At 51.4% G+C, this 19,628-nt stretch overlaps 1 protein-coding gene across 1 annotated transcript in view; it reads left to right on the plus strand.

Annotated features, from left to right (window-relative positions):
* The window catches only part of DNAH8 (dynein axonemal heavy chain 8), a 593,387-nt gene that overhangs the window by 443,417 nt on the left and 130,342 nt on the right, over positions 1-19,628 (plus strand). Inside the window, exons 65-67 of the mRNA XM_075338922.1 lie at positions 7,800-7,903; positions 8,540-8,716; positions 10,851-11,018. Of these exons, the coding sequence (XP_075195037.1) occupies positions 7,800-7,903; positions 8,540-8,716; positions 10,851-11,018 (449 nt within the window). The remainder of the gene's footprint in view (positions 1-7,799; positions 7,904-8,539; positions 8,717-10,850; positions 11,019-19,628) is intronic.

Genomic DNA, 19,628 nt, shown 5'->3' on the forward strand with positions numbered 1-19,628 from the left:
CCGGCAGCCATTCCTGCACGCAGTCTGGGCTGGAGACGGGAGACAAGCTCTGGGCAACCAGTCACAGGATTCGGGCGACCACACGCCCGCTTTTGTGCGGGCGGTAAGCGGCACCTGAAGTGCTGACCCCACTAATGCCATTTGTACTTTATGCCTAGATGGCTAGACTACAGCAGCAAAAAGCAAGGGTGCTAAGGCACAGGCTTTCTAGGCTGCTTGTATTGCATGTGCTGAAGTGTTCATTTGTACTTCATGCTGGTATGCTATACACTGCACTGTACGGTCGCTATTCTTGGCTATATACTCCTAGATGGCTAGACAACAGCAGCAAAAAAGCAAGGGTGCTAAGGCACAGGCTTTCTATGCTGCTTGTACTGCATGTGCTGAAGTGTTCATTTGTACTTTCTGCTTGTATGCTATACATTGCACTATACGGTCGCTATTCTTGGCTATATACTTCTAGATGGCTAGACAACAGCAGCAAAAAAGCAAGGGTGCCAAGGCACAGGCTTTCTATGCTGCTTGTACTGCAGGTTCCACTGTCCCCATTGTGTGCAATGCTCCCCTGTAGCACTTGGTCAGCCGGGGTCTCTGCTAGAGGTGGCCAAAGGAACCACCTGTGAACCCTGTCCAGGGACAGGGACGGAGTTGCAGTTTTGGCTGATAGATTGTCTGTGACTGTGACTAACATCTTAGAGACTTTGCAGTCCAGACGGACCATGGGCAATGTTGATACAATGCTCCCTGGCCACCCTCATTTGGAACAAATCAGTGCTCCGGGGGGGTCCCATGCATCCCAGGGAGCAGGCTCTGACAACAGTCCCAGACAGCCTAAGCGAGCTCGCTGGGAGCGGCACTCGGCTTCATCACTGGTTAGGGTCCCAGCAGGACTCTCTGTATGATGAGACAGACGTAGCTGATCAGGACTCTGATCCTGAGACCGCTCTCAATCCGGATACACCGGATGGGACGCCATAGTGAATGATCTTCTAGCGTCCATCAATGGAATGTTGGATATTTCTCCCTCAGCTCCTCCGGTGGAGGAGTCAGCTTCACAGCAGGAGAAATTCCTTTTTCAGTATCTCAAGCGTATATTGAGTACTTTTCCGGCCACTCTGACTTCAGAGAAGCAATCCGGAAACACCACACTTATCCAGATAAGCGTTCTCCAATCGTATTAAGGATACACGTTATCCTTTTTTCTCCATGACGTGGTCAAGCGCTGGACCCAGTGTCCAAAGGTGGATCCCCCAATCTCCAGGCTTGCGGCTAGATCATAGTTGCAGTGGAAGATGGGGGGGGGGGGGGGGGGGGGGGGGGGACTTCACTTAAAGATGCCATTGACAGACAGATGGTCCTCTGGTTGAATTCTGTCTATGAAGCTATCGGCGTGTCGGTTGGCTCCGGCATTCGCAGCCGTACGGGCATTCCAAGCTATTTCAGCTGGTCTTGCGCACGTGGACACTGTCACATGTACATCTGTGCCGCAGATGGCGTCATTGACCTCGCAATGTCTGCATTGCGACTTACGCTATTAATGCTGTCCTGCACTCTACGAGCCGTACGTCAGTGGCGTCCGCCAACTCCGTGGTTTTACGCAGAGCCTTGTGGTTGAGGGAATGGAAAGCAGATTCTGCTTCCAAAAAAGTGCTTAACCAGCTTGCCATTATCTGGTGACAGACTGTCTGGTGAGCGATTGGATGAAATCATTAAACAGTCCAAGGGTAAGGACTCTTCCTTACACCAGCCCAGATCAAACAACACCCAACAGAGGAAGGGACAGTCGAGGTTTCGGTCCTTCCCAGGCTCGGGCAGGTCCCAATTGTCCTCGTCCAAAAGGACTCAAAAGGCTCAGAGAGGCGCAGATTCCTGGCGGGCTCAATCACGCCCAAGGAAGGCAGCCGGAGGAACCGCTACCAAGGCGGTTTCCTCATGACGTTCAGCCCTCTCTCTCCGCATCCGCGGTCGGTGGCAGACTCTCCCGCTTTGGCGACATTTAGCTGCCACAGGTCAAAGACCGGTGGGTGAGAGACATTTTGTCTCACGTGTACAGGATAGAGTTCTGTTCTCGTCCTCCGACTAGATCTTCAGAACTTCATCACCTCCCGACCGAGCCGATGCTCTTCTGCAGGCAGAAGGAGTGGTAATCCCTGTTCCTCCTCAGGAACAAGATACGGTTTTTACTTCAATCTGGTTGTGGTACCAAAAAACGACGGCTCTTTCCGTTCCGTTTTGGACCTAAAACTGCTCAACAAGCACGTGAAAACCAGGCGGTTCCGGATGGAATCCCCCCGCTCCGTCATTGCCTCAATGTCTCAAGGAGATTTCCTACCGTCAATAGACATCAGGATGCTTATCTCCACGTGCCGATTGCTCCAGAGCACCGGTGTGGGCTACGATTCGTTATTGAAGACGAGCATCTTCAGTTCGTAGCCCTGCCCTTCGGTCTGGTGACAGCCCCACGGCTTTTTCGCCAAGTTTATGGCAGCAGTGGGAGCAGTCCTGCACTCTCAGGGTCACTCTGTGATCCCTTACTTGGACGATCTACTTGTCAAGGCACCCTCTCAAGAGGCATGCCAACACAGCCTGAACGTGGCGCTGGAGACTCTCCAGAGTTTCGGGTGGATCATAAACTTTTCAAAGTTAAATCTGACACCGACCCAATCGCTGACATATCTTGGCATGGAGCTTCACACTCTCTCAGCGATAGTGCAACTCCCGCTGGACATACGGCGTTCACTACAGACGGGGGTGCAGTCTCTCCTTCAAGGCCAGTCACACCCCTTAAGACGCCTCATGCAGAGGCAGTCCCTTTCGCGCAGTTTTCATCTGCGTCCACTTCTATAGGACATTCTTCGCCAATGGGATGGGAAGTCGACGTCCCTAGACAGGAACGTACCCCTTTCTCAGACGGGCAAGGACTCTCTTCAGAGGAGTCCACCCTTCAGATCAATGTTCTGGAAATCTGGGCAGGGTATCTTGCCCTGCAAGCCTTCCAGCAGAGGCTGGAAGGCAAACAGATCCGAATTCAGTCGGACAACTTCGCAGCGGTGGCATACATCAACCACCAAGGCGGAACACGCAGTCGGCAAGCCTCCCAGGAAGTCCGGCGGATTCTGATGTGGGTGGAAGACAGAGCATACACCATATCCGCAGTTCACATCCCGGGCGTAGAAAACTGGGAAGCAGACTTCCTCAGTCGCCAGGGCATGGACGCAGGGGAATGGTCTCTGCACCCGGACGGGTTTCAAGAAATCTGTAGCCGCTGGGGGAGGCCGGACGTCGACCTAATGGCGTCTCGGCACGACAACAAGGGCCCGATTTTCATGGCGCGGTCTCACGATCAAAGAGCTCTGGCGGCAGGCGCCTTAGTTCAGGATTGGTCGCAGGTCCAGCTACCCTATGTGTTTTCCCCTCTGGCACTGTTGCCAGAGGGCTACGCAAGATCAGCTCCGATTGCCGCCGCGCCATCCTCGTCGCCCCAGACTGGCCGAGGAGGTCGTGGTACCCGCATCTGTGGCATCTCACGGTCGGCCAACCGTGGGCACTACCAGACCGGCCAGACTTACTGTCCCAAGGGCCGTTTTTTCCATCTGAATTCTACGGCCCTGAACCTAACTGTGTGGCCATTGAGTCCTGGATCCTAGCGTCTTCAGGATTATCTCAAGACGTCATTGCCACCATGAGACGGGCTAGGAAGCCGACGTCTGCCAAGATCTACCACAAGACGTGGAAGATATTCTTATCTTAGTGCTCTGCTCAGGGAGTGTCTCCCTGGACATTTGCATTGCCTACTTTTCCTTCCTTCCTGCAATCTGGTTTGGGAAAAGGTTTGTCGCTCGGCTCCCTTAATGGACGAGTCCCAGCGCTGTCTGTATTCTTTCAGAAGCGTCTAGCACGACTTCCTCAGGTACGCACGTTCCTGCAGGGGGTTTGTCACATTGTCCCTCCGTACAAGAGGCCGTTAGACCCATGGGATCTGAACAGGGTACTAATTGCTCTCCAGGAGCCGCCCTTTGAGCCTCTGAGGGATGTTTCACTTTCTCGACTTTCACAGAAAGTGGCCTTTTTGGTAGCGGTCACGTCTCTTCAGAGAGTGTCCGAGCTAGTAGCGTGGTCATCCAAAGCTCCCTTCCTGGTGTTTCACCAAGACAAGGTAGTGCTGCGCCTGATTCCGGGGTTTCTCCCTAAGGTGGTATCACCCTTTCATCTCAGTCAGGATATCTCCTTACCTTCCTTTTGTCCTCATCCAGTTCATCGATATGAATTGGATTTGCATTTGTTGGATCTGATGAGAGCGCTCAGAATCTACTTTTCCCGCACGGCGCCTCTGCGCCGCTCGGATGCACTCTTTGTACTTGTCGCTGGTCAGCGCAAAGGGTCGCAGGCTTACAAATCCACCCTGGCTCGATGGATCAAGGAACCAATTCTTGAAGCCTACCGTTCTGCTGGGCTTCCGGTTCCATCAGGGCTGAAGGCCCATTCTACCAGAGCCGTGGGTGCGTCCTGGGCATTACGGCACCAGGCTACGGCTCAGCAGGTGTGCCAGGCGGCTACCTGGGCGAGTCTGCACACCTTCACCAAGCGTTATCAGGTGCATGCCTACGCTTAGGCGGATGCCAGCCTAAGTAGAAGAGTCCTGCAGGCGGCGGTTGCCTCCATGTAGGGAAGGGCTGTTTTTACAGTCCAAACTTGAGGTATTAATTTACCCACCCAGGGACTGCTTTTGGACATCCCAATCGTCTGGGTCTCCCAATGGAGCGCCGAAGAAGAAGGGAATTTTGTTACTTACCGTCTAGCTCCAATTGGGAGACCCAGCACCCGCCCCTGTTCCTTCGGGATTTTTGGTTGTTCGGGTACACATGTTGTTCATGTTGAATGGTTTCAGTTCCCCGAGGTTCCTTCGGATTGAATTGTTTAACCAGTTATTGGCTTTCCTCCTTCTTGCTTTTGCACTAAAACTGAAGCAGCCCGTGATCCCACGGGGGGTGTATATGCAGAAGGGGAGGGGCCTTACACTTTTTAGTGTAATACTTTGTGTGGCCTCCGGAGGCAGTAGCTATACACCCAATCGTCTGGGTCTCCCAATTGGAGCTAGAAGAAAAGGAATTTACGGTAAGTAACAAAATTCCCTTCTTTCTACCACTCACAAATGCTGCACCGCCTTGTCGAGTCTGTAGAAAAATGTGTCTCAAAAAAAGTGCAGTGACTAAAACAAGGTACGAAGTAAAACGTAGCACCGGCTCACGTCGCAGAGTAAATCTACCCAAAAAATCTACGTTTTTGTTGCCTTTTTCCCATTTTTTTTTTTCCCGTTTTTTATTGTGTAAAATGCTGCAACAAGATGTTAGCTGGTAATTATGAGACACAGTACAATCTTTACATATTTTGTGTGTTTTATCACACCCTGTCGGTATCAGTAGGATCTCTGCTTGCAGTCAGTGAGTGGCAACTTTCGCTGCTTACATGGGATGGATACACGTGCGGCTGTGATCCGTCATCTCCATGTGTCTGACCGGACCAAGATAGAGGTTTATAACAATGAAGGTTGCCATTCAGTGACTACAAGCAGAGCTCCTGAAAAGCCGTGAAGAACCGATACAAAAAATGTGTTAACCAGAACCTGATTTCTCATACAATGAAGCAGTGACATTTGCTGGAGCTGTCGGTGTCTGGGCTGGTGAGCTGCTGCAGGTACTCGTTCACCTCGATGGCTGCAGGTAATCTTTCACCTCGATGGCTGCAGGTACTCGTTCACCTCCTTGGCTGCAGGTACTCGTTCACCTCCATGGCTGCAGGTACTCGTTCACCTCCATGGCTGCAGGTACTCGTTCAGCTCGATGGCTGTAGGTACTTGTTCACCTCGATGGCTGCAGGTACTTGTTCACCTCGATGGCTGCAGGTACTCGTTCAGCTCGATGGCTGCAGGTACTCGTTCAGCTCGATGGCTGCAGGTACTCGTTCAGCTCGATGGCTGCAGGTACTCGTTCACCTCGATGGCTGCAGGTACTCGTTCAGCTTGATGGCTGCAGGTACTCGTTCAGCTCGATGGCTGCAGGTACTCGTTCAGCTCATGGCTGCAGGTACTCGTTCAGCTCGATGGCTGCAGGTACTCGTTCACCTCGATGGCTGCAGGTACTCGTTCACCTCGATGACTGCAGGTACTCGTTCAGCTCGATGGCTGCAGGTACTCGTTCACCTCGATGGCTGCAGGTACTCGTTCAGCTCGATGGCTGCAGGTACTCGTTCACCTCCATGACTGCAGGTACTCGTTCACCTCGATGGCTGCAGGTACTTGTTTACCTCGATGGCTGCAGGTACTCGTTCAGCTCGATGGCTGCAGGTACTCGTTCACCTCGATGGCTGCAGGTACTCGTTCAGCTCGATGGCTGCAGGTACTCGTTCAGCTCGATGGCTGCAGGTACTCGTTCAGCTCGATGGCTGCAGGTACTCGTTCAGCTTGATGGCTGCAGGTACTCGTTCAGCTCGATGGCTGCAGGTACTCGTTCACCTCCATGGCTGCAGGTACTCGTTCAGCTCGATGGCTACAGGTACTTGTTCACCTCGATGGCTGCAGGTACTCGTTCACCTCCATGGCTGCAGGTACTCATTCACCTCGATGGCTGCAGGTACTCGTTCACCTCGATGGCTGCAGGTACTCGTTCACCTCCATGGCTGCAGGTACTCGTTCAGCTCGATGGCTGCAGGTACTCGTTCAGCTCGATGGCTGCAGGTACTCGTTCAGCTCGATGGCTGCAGGTACTCGTTCAGCTCGATGGCTGCAGGTACTCGTTCACCTCGATGGCTGCAGGTACTCGTTCAGCTTGATGGCTGCAGGTACTCGTTCAGCTCGATGGCTGCAGGTACTCGTTCAGCTCATGGCTGCAGGTACTCGTTCAGCTCGATGGCTGCAGGTACTCGTTCACCTCGATGGCTGCAGGTACTCGTTCACCTCGATGACTGCAGGTACTCGTTCAGCTCGATGGCTGCAGGTACTCGTTCACCTCGATGGCTGCAGGTACTCGTTCAGCTCGATGGCTGCAGGTACTCGTTCACCTCCATGACTGCAGGTACTCGTTCACCTCGATGGCTGCAGGTACTCGTTCAGCTCGATGGCTGCAGGTACTTGTTCACCTCGATGGCTGCAGGTACTCGTTCACCTCGATGGCTGCAGGTACTTGTTCACCTCGATGGCTGCAGGTACTCGTTCACCTCGATGGCTGCAGGTACTCGTTCACCTCGATGGCTGCAGGTACTCGTTCACCTCGATGGCTGCAGGTACTTGTTCACCTCGATGGCTGCAGGTACTCGTTCACCTCGATGGCTGCAGGTACTCGTTCACCTCGATGGCTGCAGGTACTTGTTCACCTCGATGGCTGCAGGTACTCGTTCAGCTCGATGGCTGCAGGTACTTGTTCACCTCCATGGCTGCAGGTACTCGTTCACCTCGATGGCTGCAGGTACTCGTTCACCTCGATGGCTGCAGGTACTCGTTCACCTCGATGGCTGCAGGTACTCGTTCACCTCGATGGCTGCAGGTACTCGTTCACCTCGATGGCTGCAGGTACTCGTTCAGCTCGATGGCTGCAGGTACTCGTTCACCTCCATGGCTGCAGGTACTCGTTCACCTCCATGGCTGCAGGTACTCGTTCAGCTCGATGGCTGCAGGTACTCGTTCAGCTCGATGGCTGCAGGTACTCGTTCACCTCGATGGCTGCAGGTACTCGTTCACCTCCATGGCTGCAGGTACTCGTTCACCTCCATGGCTGCAGGTCTTATGTTCCTTCTTTTTTTCTCAGGGCTCTTTAAGTTAGTGGAAGCCAATGAATCTGTGGGAAACTATTTTAAGGAGCTTGTAGTGAAGAAGAAAGCGTTTTCCTTGGCGTCTCTGAATTCTGACAAGGTAAGTACTGCCGCAGATGAGAGTAGGGACATTTCAGAATATCCAGACAAGATATGATTTTTTTTTTTCATGTGACTTAAAAAGGTGCATATGGGAATAAACCTTTATGGTTGAGTCAGAATTTCTCCATGCAGGAGGTGTAGATACAGCCCGGCCTGTCCATTCACACAGCTGTGACCGCGCAGCTCAGCTGTTCTGCAGGCGTCCAAGCTGGATGAAGTTATCCCTGTCTCCTCCACTAAAGCCTGGATTAACTCTTCAATAAGAAGTCATGTGTTGTTTTCCTCCTCATATCATGTGTTTCCATATTTTGGGCGCCATGGTGGCTCAGTGGTTAGCACTGCATGGTGGCTCAGTTGTTAGCACTGCAGTCTTGCATCGCTGGGGTCCAGGGTTCAAATCCCACCAAGGACACCATCTGCAAGCAGTTTGTATGTTCTCCCCGTGTCTGCGTGGGTTTCCTCTCGGTTCTCCGGTTTCCTCCCACACTCCAAAGACATACAGATTGGGACTTTAGATTGTGAGCCCCAATGGGGACAGTGTTACTGATGTATGTAAAGTGCTGCGGAATATGTTAGCGCTATATAAAAATAAAGATTTGATTTGATCTTTTTGTACTCTTCTGTGAACCTGCAGGTGCTGGCAGAATTAACGTTAGCTGCGCAGGCAAAAGCTAAAGTGATGAATGAAGTGCAGCTGGTGAAAGACAAAGCGCTGAAAATTATGGAGGAGATGGAAAGCGAGAAACAGACGGTAGAAAGTAAACTAGAGGCTGCAGGACCCGCTGTGGAGGAGGCAGACGCAGCACTAAATGTGAGAGCACCGGTACAGACAGTGCAGGGCCAAACCAGCTGATGAGACTGCCATCTAGTGGCCAAATGGGGTCAGAACCATAGGATTCTGTAATCATTTACTCAACAGGAAAAAGTTGCTATTGTGCCCTGGATAGATCATCAAATAATTGTGTGGTGTGCTGTCCTAGAGGCAAAGGAAGGTGTCTATTGCATTATGCTTATCAGCTCATGCCACAACATCTTATGCGACTGTTTCATCAGAGATTGACAACCTCCTAGGATCTAGTATCCCTTCATTAACATAGGATTTTGACAGTAAAAAACAAAATAGGCCCCACAAACCGTTAGTATAAAATGAATATGCAGGTGCATGAATACGATGCACACACGCTGCTTGTCATCACACTGCGACTAATGAATACAATATTACTGTACATTTAGAAAAGCATAAGGTTTTTATGCTTTGTGATAAAATAAATGTTAACTAAGCAGCTGTGTTGTGTTGGTGGTTGGGGCAGGACACAGATAACAGGCTCTCTTGCTCTCTTGCTGTGTGATGGTGATCTAGGCAAGACACAGATAAAAGGCTCCCTTGCTGTGTGATGTTGATGGTGGTTCAGGCAGAACACAACTGGCAGGTTCTTTTGCTGTGTGGTGGTGATGGTGATCCGGGCAAAACACAAGTGGCAGGTTCTCTTGTGTGGTGGTGATGGTGGTCTGGGCAGGAAACAGCTGGCAGGTTCCCTTGCTGTGTGGTGCTGATTGTGGTATGGGTAGGACACAACTGGCAGGTTCTCTTGCTGTGTGGTGGTGATGGTGGTCTGGGCACGACACAGCTGGCAGGTTCCCCTGCTGTGTGGTGGTGATGGTGGTCTGGGCAGGACACTGCTGGCAAGTTCCCTTGCTGTGTGGTGGTGATGGTGGTCTGGGCAGGAAACAGCTGGCAGGTTCCCTTGCAGTGTGGTGCTGATGGTGGTCTACTAAAGAGAATCTGTCAGCAGATTTGTGCTATGTAATCTGAGGACATCATGCTGTAGGGGTTAAAAAACAAAAATCAACTATGCCTCTTTTATCAGATGTCATGCTGTTGTTTACATTAACTAAAGGCTTTATCCCTTGGTGATTATCATTGCTAGGTGTAGCTGGCACATGCACAGGAGTCTGGCTTCCCCCCTGCTGTGATTGACACCTCACTATCAATGTACAATCTCTATAGAGAGCCCGGTGTAGTGGGGACTGCATCCAGCTCTACTGCTTTGCTAAATCTACCACCTCTGATTATATCGAAATGGCTGCACCCTGTAATCTAAGTGATACATCGTTGGATTCAGAATCTCTTTAGTTATATCACGCTGCTCTCAAATGAGGTAGCAAATACCTATGACAGATGCCCCTTAAACTGAAAGCTTTATCACCAGGTGATTATCATTGCTCTAACTAGCTGGCTCCTGCCATGTTGTCAGACTCCACCCCCTGCTGTGATTAGCAGCTCACTGTCTGTAGACAATGTACATAGAGCCTGGTGTGGGCAGGGCAGCCATCTGAGCTCTGCTTTATGCTACATCTAAAAACTCTTGATTGTGTCAGAACCGCTGCACCCAGTAATCTAAGTGATACATTATAGGATTCAAGGTCTCTTTGCCGACATCATACTGCTTTCAGATGAGGTAGCAAAACCCTGATGACCAATTAAGCCTGACTTCACATGTCCAGTAATTATCCGATAGAATGGATCCTGCAGAGATCTATTGGGAAAAAGTTCTAGAAACAACTTTTTTTTGTCTGTTGTTGAATAACTGATATGTTCCGGAGCCATTTATTTAACATGTGAGTCTATGGAGAATGGCTGCATTTATCTTCCACTTTTCTTGTGTTTGTTAATGGATCCGTTTTATTTTTACTGGATCCATTTCAAATGGAAAATAAATGACAATCTGGTAATGGATCCATGTTCCATAGACTTCAATGTAAAAAAAATAGATCCGGCAGAAATGATTTTGCCAATGGATCTGTGCAGGATCCGTTCTAATAGATGATTACAGGACATGTGAGCTCCGCGTAACTCCATACAATCTGACTCCAAATCTCCGGCCGTCCTCGCTCTTTACCATTCTAAGTTATATGACTTTGATTTTCTGTTTTGTTATTTTTAGATCATCAAACCTGCAGATATTGCCACACTTCGAAAACTAATAAAGCCGCCACACCTGCTGATGAGAGTCCTGGACTGCTGCCTCCTGCTGCTACAAAAGAGGCTGGATCCAGTGGTCCTGGACCCCGACAAGCCCTGCTGTAAGCCCTCCTGGGGGGAGTCCTCACAGGTAATCCGGAGCCCTGGATCCAAGGAGGTGGCCTGTCCTGCTAATGTTACAGTCTCAGAAGACATTACACACGGGCACATATAGTCTCTTATTTATAATGTGGATTCCTTAGGCTAGGATATATCCGCAGGATATTCCACAGGTGCTCCCAGAAATCCGCAACAGAACTTTCTCTTTCTTTGTCGCTCCATTGGGAGACCCAGACAATTGGGTGTATAGCTTCTGCCTCCGGAGGCCACACAAAGTATTACACTTTAAAAAGTGTAACCCCTCCCCTCTGCCTATACACCCTCCCGTGCATCACGGGCTCCTCAGTTTTATGCTTTGTGTTGAAGGAGGCACACATTCACTCAAGCTCCCATTTTAGTCAGCAGCAGCTGCTGATTGTATCGGATGGAAGAAAAGAGGGCCCCAACAGGGCCCCCGGCATGCTCCCTTCTCACCCCACTAAGTCGGCGGTGCTGTTAAGGTTGAGGTACCCATTGCAGGTACAAAGGCTGGAGCCACATGCCGTTTTTCTTTCCCCATCCCTTAGAGGCTCTGGGAGAAGTGGGATCCTAACCGGTCACCATTCACTGGGACCGGGCTCCCTCCGCAGCCCCTGGGGGAATCTGACGGACAGGAGACTGAGTATCATCAGGGACAGGCCCTGCATCTATAAGGTACTCTGTGTCCCCTTGGGGACGGTGCATGGAGCGTCTGTGTTACAGACGCTGCAGCGGCTGCTGTTTTTTTGTGACGACCGGGACTACCGCGCCGACCGCGCCTGTTTGCCGGCCACGTTATTAAATTTAGTCCCCGGCTTCTGCGGCCTAGTACCATAACTCCCGCCCCCGGGCCTGCCAGTCAGGGGTAAGGGCGGGACGGTCAACTGGACGTCGGCAGTGAGGGCTGGAGCATACTTAGGTGTTCTCCTCCCCCCTCACTGAGCACTGTGGGGCACCAGATTCCCGCACTTTATTAGTCACGCCCACGGCTCCCTCCTCCCCTGAGAGCTCTGGCAGCCATATTTACAATCACTTCTGCCGGTAGAGGATTTCAGAACGAGCTCTACAGCTCTGGGAGGCCCAGGCAGGGAATCTGGTGGACACACAACCGCTTTGGGCGGTCGGTAAGCCACACCGGTTACCCGGTGCTGGCCCCCCTTGGGTGCCGAAGTGTATATATATATATATATATATATATATATATATATATATATATATATATATATATATATATATATATATATATATATATTTGTATACATTTTCACTGTTCGGCCGCATTGTTTTGCTTTTGGCTATATACCCTCAGTGATCACTCTCAGAGGAGACTACAGCATGTCGTCCGCAAAGAGCAAGGGTGCCAAGGCACAGGCTTATTTTGCAACCTGTACCTCTTGTGCGGCTATGTTACCTGCAGGTTCCACCTACCCTCACTGTGTGCAATGCTCGGCCCCTGTGGCACTCACTCAGCCGGAGCCTCGGGCACTGGTGGGACCCTCGGCTCAGGTAGAACCGCCGGCTTCCCCTGTCCAGGTGGCAGGGAAAGAGTTTGCAGTTTTGGCTGAGAAACTCTGAGTCGCTTTCACAATCCATGGCTCGGTCTATGGACAAATGGTCTGCTAAGATACTAGAAGCCTTGCAGTCCAGATCGGTCACACAGGCCCCGGGCACTGTGAGTTCATCGCCCCCAGGCCCCTCTCGGTCGGTGCAGCAGAGTGCTCCTGGGGTGACACCTAGGTCCCACGGGGAGGACTCCGACACGGACCGCAGTCCCAGACCGGCTAAGCGGGCTCGCTGGGAACCTTCCCCGGCTTCATCACGCTGTTCGGGGTCTCAGCATGAGGACTCTCTGGAGGATGAGGCGGAGGTCGCAGCTCAGGGCTCTGATCCTGACGTTGCTCTCAATCTTGATACACCTGAAGGGGACGCCATAGTAAATGACCTTATAGCGTCCATTAACCAGGTGCTAGAACTTCCTCCTCCAACTCCACCTGTTGAGGAGTCAGCTTCACAGCAGGAGAAACACCAGTTTAGGTTTCCCAAACGTACACGGAGTGCGTTTTTCGATCACTCTAACTTCAGAGATGCTGTCCAGAAGCACAGAGCATTTCCGGACAAGCGCTTTACTAAGCGCCTTACTGACACACGTTACCCCTTCCCCTCTGACGTAGTTAAGGGTTGGGCTCAGTGTCCCAAGGTGGATCCTCCAGTCTCTAGACTGGCGGCTAGATCCATAGTTCCAGTGGCAGATGGTTCAGCGCTCAAGGATGCCACTGACAGGCAGATAGAGCTCCTGATGAAATCCATCTATGAAGCCATAGGCGCGTCTTTTGCTCCGGCCTTTGCAGCCGTGTGGGCACTCCAAGCTATCTCAGCTTGTCTGTCTGAGATTAATGCAGTCACACGTACCTCTGCTCCGCAAGTTGTGTCTTTGACTTCTCAGGCATCGGCCTTTTCGTCCTACGCCATGAACGCCGTCCTGGACTCAGCGAGCCGTACAGCGGTAGCATCCGCCAATTCGGTGGCAGTCCGCAGGGCCATGTGGCTACGCGAATGGAAGGCAGACTCTGCTTCCAAGAAGTTCTTAACCGGTTTGCCATTTTCTGGCGACCGTTTGTTTGGCGAGCAATTGGATGAAATTATTAAACAATCCAAGGGAAAGGACTCGTCCTTACCCAAGTCCAAACCAAACAGACCTCAGCAACGAAAAATTCAATCGAGGTTTCGGTCCTTTCGGCCCTCAGCCAGGTCCCAATCCTCCACGCCCAACAGGTCAGAGAAGGGCCAGAGGAACTCTTCTGCATGGCGGTCTAAGTCACGTCCTCCAAAGACCGCCGGAGGAACCGCCTCCAAGGCGGCCTCCTCATGACTTTCGGCCTCCCCAAACCGCATCCTCGGTCGGTGGCAGGCTCTCCCGCTTTTGCGACGCCTGGTGGCCACATGTCCAAGACCGATGGGTGAGAGACATTCTGTCGCACGGTTACAGGATAGAGCTCAGCTCTCGTCCTCCGACTCGTTTCTTCAGAACATCTCCGCCCCCCGAGCGAGCCGATGCACTTTTTCAGGCGGTGAACACTCTGAAGGCAGAAGGAGTTGTGATTCCCGTTCCCATTCAAGAACGTGGTCGCGGTTTTTACTCCAACTTGTTCGTGGTGCCAAAAAAGGACGGATCATTCCGCCCCGTTCTGGACCTCAAACTGCTCAACAGACACGTGAGAACCAGACGGTTCCGGATGGAATCTCTCCGTTCTGTCATCGCCTCGATGTCCCAAGGAGACTTCCTAGCCTCAATCGACATCAGGGATGCTTATCTCCATGTGCCGATTGCACCAGAGCATCAACGCTTCCTGCGTTTCGCCATCGGGGACGAACACCTTCAGTTTGTGGCACTGCCTTTCGGCCTGGCGACAGCCCCACGGGTCTTCACCAAGGTCATGGCATCCGTGGTGGCGGTCCTACACTCTCAGGGCCACTCGGTGATCCCTTACTTAGACGATCTCCTAGTCAAGGCACCCTCCCGGGTGGCATGTCAATACAGCCTGACCATTGCTCTGGAGACTCTCCAGAGGTTCGGGTGGATCATCAATTTCCCAAAGTCAAAATTGACACCGACCCAATCACTGACTTACCTCGGGATGGAGTTTCATACTCTCTCAGCGATAGTGAAACTTCCGCTGGACAAACAGCGTTCGCTGCAGACAGGGGTGCACTCTCTCCTTCGGACCCAGTCACACCCCTTGAGGCGCCTCATGCACTTCCTAGGGAAGATGGTGGCAGCAATGGAGGCAGTTCCCTTTGCGCAGTTTCATCTGCGTCCACTTCAATGGGACATTCTCCGCAAATGGGACAGGAGGTCGACGTCCCTAGACAGGAACGTCTCTTTCACTGGCAGCCAAAACCTCTCTTCAGTGGTGGCTTCTTCCCACTTCTTTGTCGAAGGGAAAATCATTCCTGCCCCCATCCTGGGCTGTGGTCACGACGGACGCGAGTCTGTCAGGGTGGGGAGCGGTCTTCCTCCACCACAGGGCTCAGGGAACCTGGACTCCGACAGAGTCCTCCCTTCAGATCAATGTTCTGGAGATAAGGGCAGTGTATCTAGCCCTAAAGGCGTTCCATCGGTGGCTGGAGGGCAGACAGATCCGCATACAGTCGGACAACGCCACGGCGGTCGCGTACATCAACCACCAGGGCGGCACACGCAGTCGTCAGGCCTTCCAAGAAGTTCGGCGGATTCTGCTGTGGGCGGAAGCCACAGCCTCCACCTTCTCCGCAGTTCACATCCCGGGCGTAGAAAACTGGGAAGCAGACTTTCTCAGTCGCCAGGGCATGGACGCAGGGGAATGGTCTCTTCACCCGGACGTGTTTCAAGAGATCTGTTGCCGCTGGGTAACGCCGGACGTCGACCTCATGGCGTCTCGGCACAACAACAAAGTCCCGGCATTCATGGCACGGTCTCAAGATCACAGAGCTCTGGCGGCGGACGCATTAGTTCAGGATTGGTCGCAGTTTCGACTGCCTTATGTATTTCCTCCTCTGGCAATGCTGCCCAGAGTGTTGCGCAAGATCAGGTCCGACTGCCGCCGCGCCATCCTCGTCGCTCCAGACTGGCCGAGGAGGTCGTGGTACCCGGATCTGTGGCACCTCACGGTGGGTCAACCGTGGGCACTCCCAGACCGACCAGACTTGCTGTCTCAAGGGCCATTTTTCCATCTGAATTCTGCGGCCCTCAACCTGACTGTGTGGCCATTGAGTCCTGGCTCCTAGCGTCCTCAGGGTTATCTCTCAAGGGACAAGTATCGGCGCTTTCCGTGTTTTTTCAAAAGCGTCTAGCCAGGCTTCCGCAGGTCCGCACGTTCCTGCAGGGAGTTTGCCACATAGTCCCACCTTACAAGCGTCCGCTGGAACCCTGGGATCTTAACAGGGTGCTAACGGCTCTTCAGAAACCACCTTTCGAGCCGATGCGGGATATCTCTCTATCACGCCTTTCGCAGAAGGTGGCCTTCCTAGTGGCAGTCACATCACTTCGGAGAGTGTCTGAGCTAGCAGCGCTGTCATGCAAAGCCCCCTTCCTGGTGTTTCACCAGGATAAGGTGGTTCTGCGTCCGGTCCCGGAATTTCTCCCTAAGGTGGTATCTCCTTTTCATCTCAATCAGGATATCACCTTACCTTCATTTTGCCATCATCCAGTTCACCAATGTGAAAAGGATTTGCACTTGTTAGATCTGGTGAGAGCACTCCGGCTCTACATTTCTCGCACGGCGCCCCTGCGCCGTTCGGATGCGCTCTTTGTCCTTGTCGCTGGCCAGCGTAAGGGGTCGCAGGCTTCCAAGTCAACCTTGGCTCGGTGGATCAAGGAACCGATTCTTGAAGCCTACCGTTCTTCTGGGCTTCCGATTCCTTCAGGGCTGAAGGCCCGTTCTACCAGAGCCGTGGGTGCGTCCTGGGCATTGCGGCACCAGGCTACGGCTCAGGAGGTGTGTCAGGCGGCTACCTGGTCTAGTCTGCACACTTTCACGAAACACTATCAGGTGCATGCCTATGCTTCGGCAGATGCCAGCCTAGGTAGGCGAGTCCTTCAGGCGGCGGTCGCCCACCTGTAAGAGGGGGCCGTTTTTCGGCTCTTTTTATCGAGGTATTCTTTTACCCACCCAGGGACTGCTTTTGGACGTCCCAATTGTCTGGGTCTCCCAATGGAGCGACAAAGAAGAAGGGAATTTTGTTTACTTACCGTAAATTCCTTTTCTTCTAGCTCCAATTGGGAGACCCAGCACCCGCCCCTGTGCCCTTCGGGCTGTTGTTCTTTTGTGTACACATGTTGTTCATGTTGAATTGTTCTTTGGTTCATGGTTTCAGTTCTCCGAACATCCTTCGGATTGAATTTACCTTAGACCAATTTATAAGTTTCCTCCTTCCTGCTCTTGCACCAAAACTGAGGAGCCCGTGATGCACGGGAGGGTGTATAGGCAGAGGGGAGGGGTTACACTTTTTAAAGTGTAATACTTTGTGTGGCCTCCGGAGGCAGAAGCTATACACCCCAATTGTCTGGGTCTCCCAATAGGAGCTAGAAGAAAAGGAATTTACGGTAAGTAAACAAAATTCCCTTCGTTTCAATGCTGCGGATATACAGCGGAATGTCGTGCGGATATGGTGCGGGCATTCTGCATTCAGGATACAGTACCATGGTTTCGGCATTGCATCCTCAATGCAGAACAAGTGCTGCAGTGATCGGGGTGCTCATACTTACCTCCGTCATGCAGCACCTCGCTTTCCAGCAGCCGGGTCACTGTCAGGCAGCGTCTGGTTCACTGTGCTGGAGGTGGGCAGGCCTGAACTAGCTCCGGCTGTCACATGACCGGAGCTCGTGCAGGCCCCGCCCACCTCTTCCTTCCTGTACCTGGCTGGATCCACCGCGCTGCTGCCGCTACACCGGACGGAGAAAGTGACTCGGGTCTCTATCAAGGCAGGTAAGTATATGGGACCCTGCGGAGAAATCCGCAACAATAATTGACATGCTGCAGATTTTTCCGCACGAAAATCTGCACGATTTCCGCTGCGGAAAAATCCGCAGCGTGGGCACAGCATTTCCCAAATGCCATAGAAATGGCTGGGGAGTAGCTGTGCTGCAGATTTCTGGAAAATCCGCGGCTTTTCCGCAGCGTGGGCACATAGCGTTATAGTGCGTAGTAATAGGTGTTTTACAGGCTGTTCTAGACTTTTTTCTTTTTCGCACATTTTGCCACATTCACAATGACCATTATTATGAAATGATCCATGTTACTGAACCTGCGTGTTGAAGACCGTAGAAAAAAAATGCCAGAATTGTTTTGTTGTTATTTACCCTATTATAAACCAAACTAATGAATTGTTGGAGTAATAAAGCAAAAGACCAAAAGGAAGAAACTCCAAAAAAAAAGATTCATTAAATATTCAATATTAAAATAGTAATTATAAAAAGCTATTTAGCCGCTCAAATGTCCACTCGGTACAGACCGGTCAAGTGGGGTGAGTGCACGACGACAGGGTGGAGACGATGAGTGAGATGAGTGATGGGATCTTACTTAAAGGTTGATAAACCAACTACAGTAGTCGATGTTTAACCCCTAGAACACATACCTGGGGCCTCGTGCTAGGTTCCTTATTTTCTATTGTAGATTTCTATGGTTGCACGTTCTAGGGTTATGGTAGTTGCACTATCTGTTATAGGGGGGTGCTGTCCCTCCCTATCACCCACCAGCAGAGGTGCACCATAATGTTTTGGGTACCCCCGCTTCTCGTCACCTCTCCCTGTTCTATCCCTACAACCCACCAGTTGCCAGGAAAAAACTCCCGCCACCAAGATTAGATAAATAGTGCCAAACGTATCCCGACGCGGTTCCCCCCTATATATTTAATTAGGGGTTCATCAGGGAAAGTTCAATGGTTTCACAAATCCAAAAAGGCCATCTCAAATGTTATGGTGCACTTGCAACCATGGGGCGACATCAATGGCCTACAGTAAAAAGGCAGGTCGTCCTCCTTACAGTGACTGGTTGCACTAGCAGTGTAGAAATCCCAACTGTGATTTTTATTTTTTTTTTTGTTATTTATCCTGCCTTCCCAATACAGAATAACATGAGCAAAACGTATGTACCCAAGACATGCCAATAAAAATCACTGGTTATTCTGCAAAAAATAAATTATAATGTCTGATGCTGCTTTTGATTTTTAGTGTTTATCTCACCCCAGTGCTGGAGTCACAGCAGCACAGCTCAGTAGTGATGTATAATGACCTCAGTGATGCTGCTTTTGTTTTCTATTGTTTATCTCACCCCAGTGCTGGAGTCACAGCTGCACTGCTCAGTGGTGATGTATAATGTCCTCAGTGATGATGCTTTTGTTTTCTAGTGTTTCTCTCACCCCAATGCTGGAGTCACAGCTGCACAGCTCAGTGGTGATGTATAATGTCCTCAGTGATGCTCTTGTTTCCTAGTGTTTATCTCACCCCAGTGCTGGAGTCACAGCTGCACTGCTCAGAGGTGATGTATAATGACCTCAGTGATGCTGGTTTTATTTTGCAGTGTTTATCTCACCCCAGTGCTGGAGTCACAGCAGCACAGCTCAGTAGTGATGTATAATGACCTCAGTGATGCTGCTTTTGTTTTCTATTGTTTATCTCACCCCAGTGCTGGAGTCACAGCTGCACTGCTCAGTGGTGATGTATCATGTCCTCAGTAATGCTGGTTTTATTTTGCAGTGTTTATCTCACCCCAGTGCTGGAGTCACAGCTGCAGAGCTCAGTGGTGATGAATAATGTCCTCAGTGATGCTGCTTTTGCTTTCTAGTGTTTATCTCACCCCAGTGCTGGAGTCACAGCTGCACAGCTCAGTGGTGCTGTATAATGACCTCAGTGATGCTGGTTTTATTTCTTCGGCGCTCCATTGGGAGACCCAGACGATTGGGTGTATAGCTACTGCCTCCGGAGGCCACACAAAGTATTACACTAAAAAGTGTAAGGCCCCTCCCCTTCTGCGTATACACCCCCCGTGGGATCACGGGCTGCTTCAGTTTTATGCTTTGTGCGAAGGAGGTCAGACATCCACGCATAGCTCCACTGTTTTAGTCAGCAGCAGCTGCTGACTATGTC

Source organism: Anomaloglossus baeobatrachus, chromosome 3 (genome assembly GCF_048569485.1).
Source record: "Anomaloglossus baeobatrachus isolate aAnoBae1 chromosome 3, aAnoBae1.hap1, whole genome shotgun sequence".
NCBI lineage: Eukaryota > Metazoa > Chordata > Amphibia > Anura > Aromobatidae > Anomaloglossus > Anomaloglossus baeobatrachus.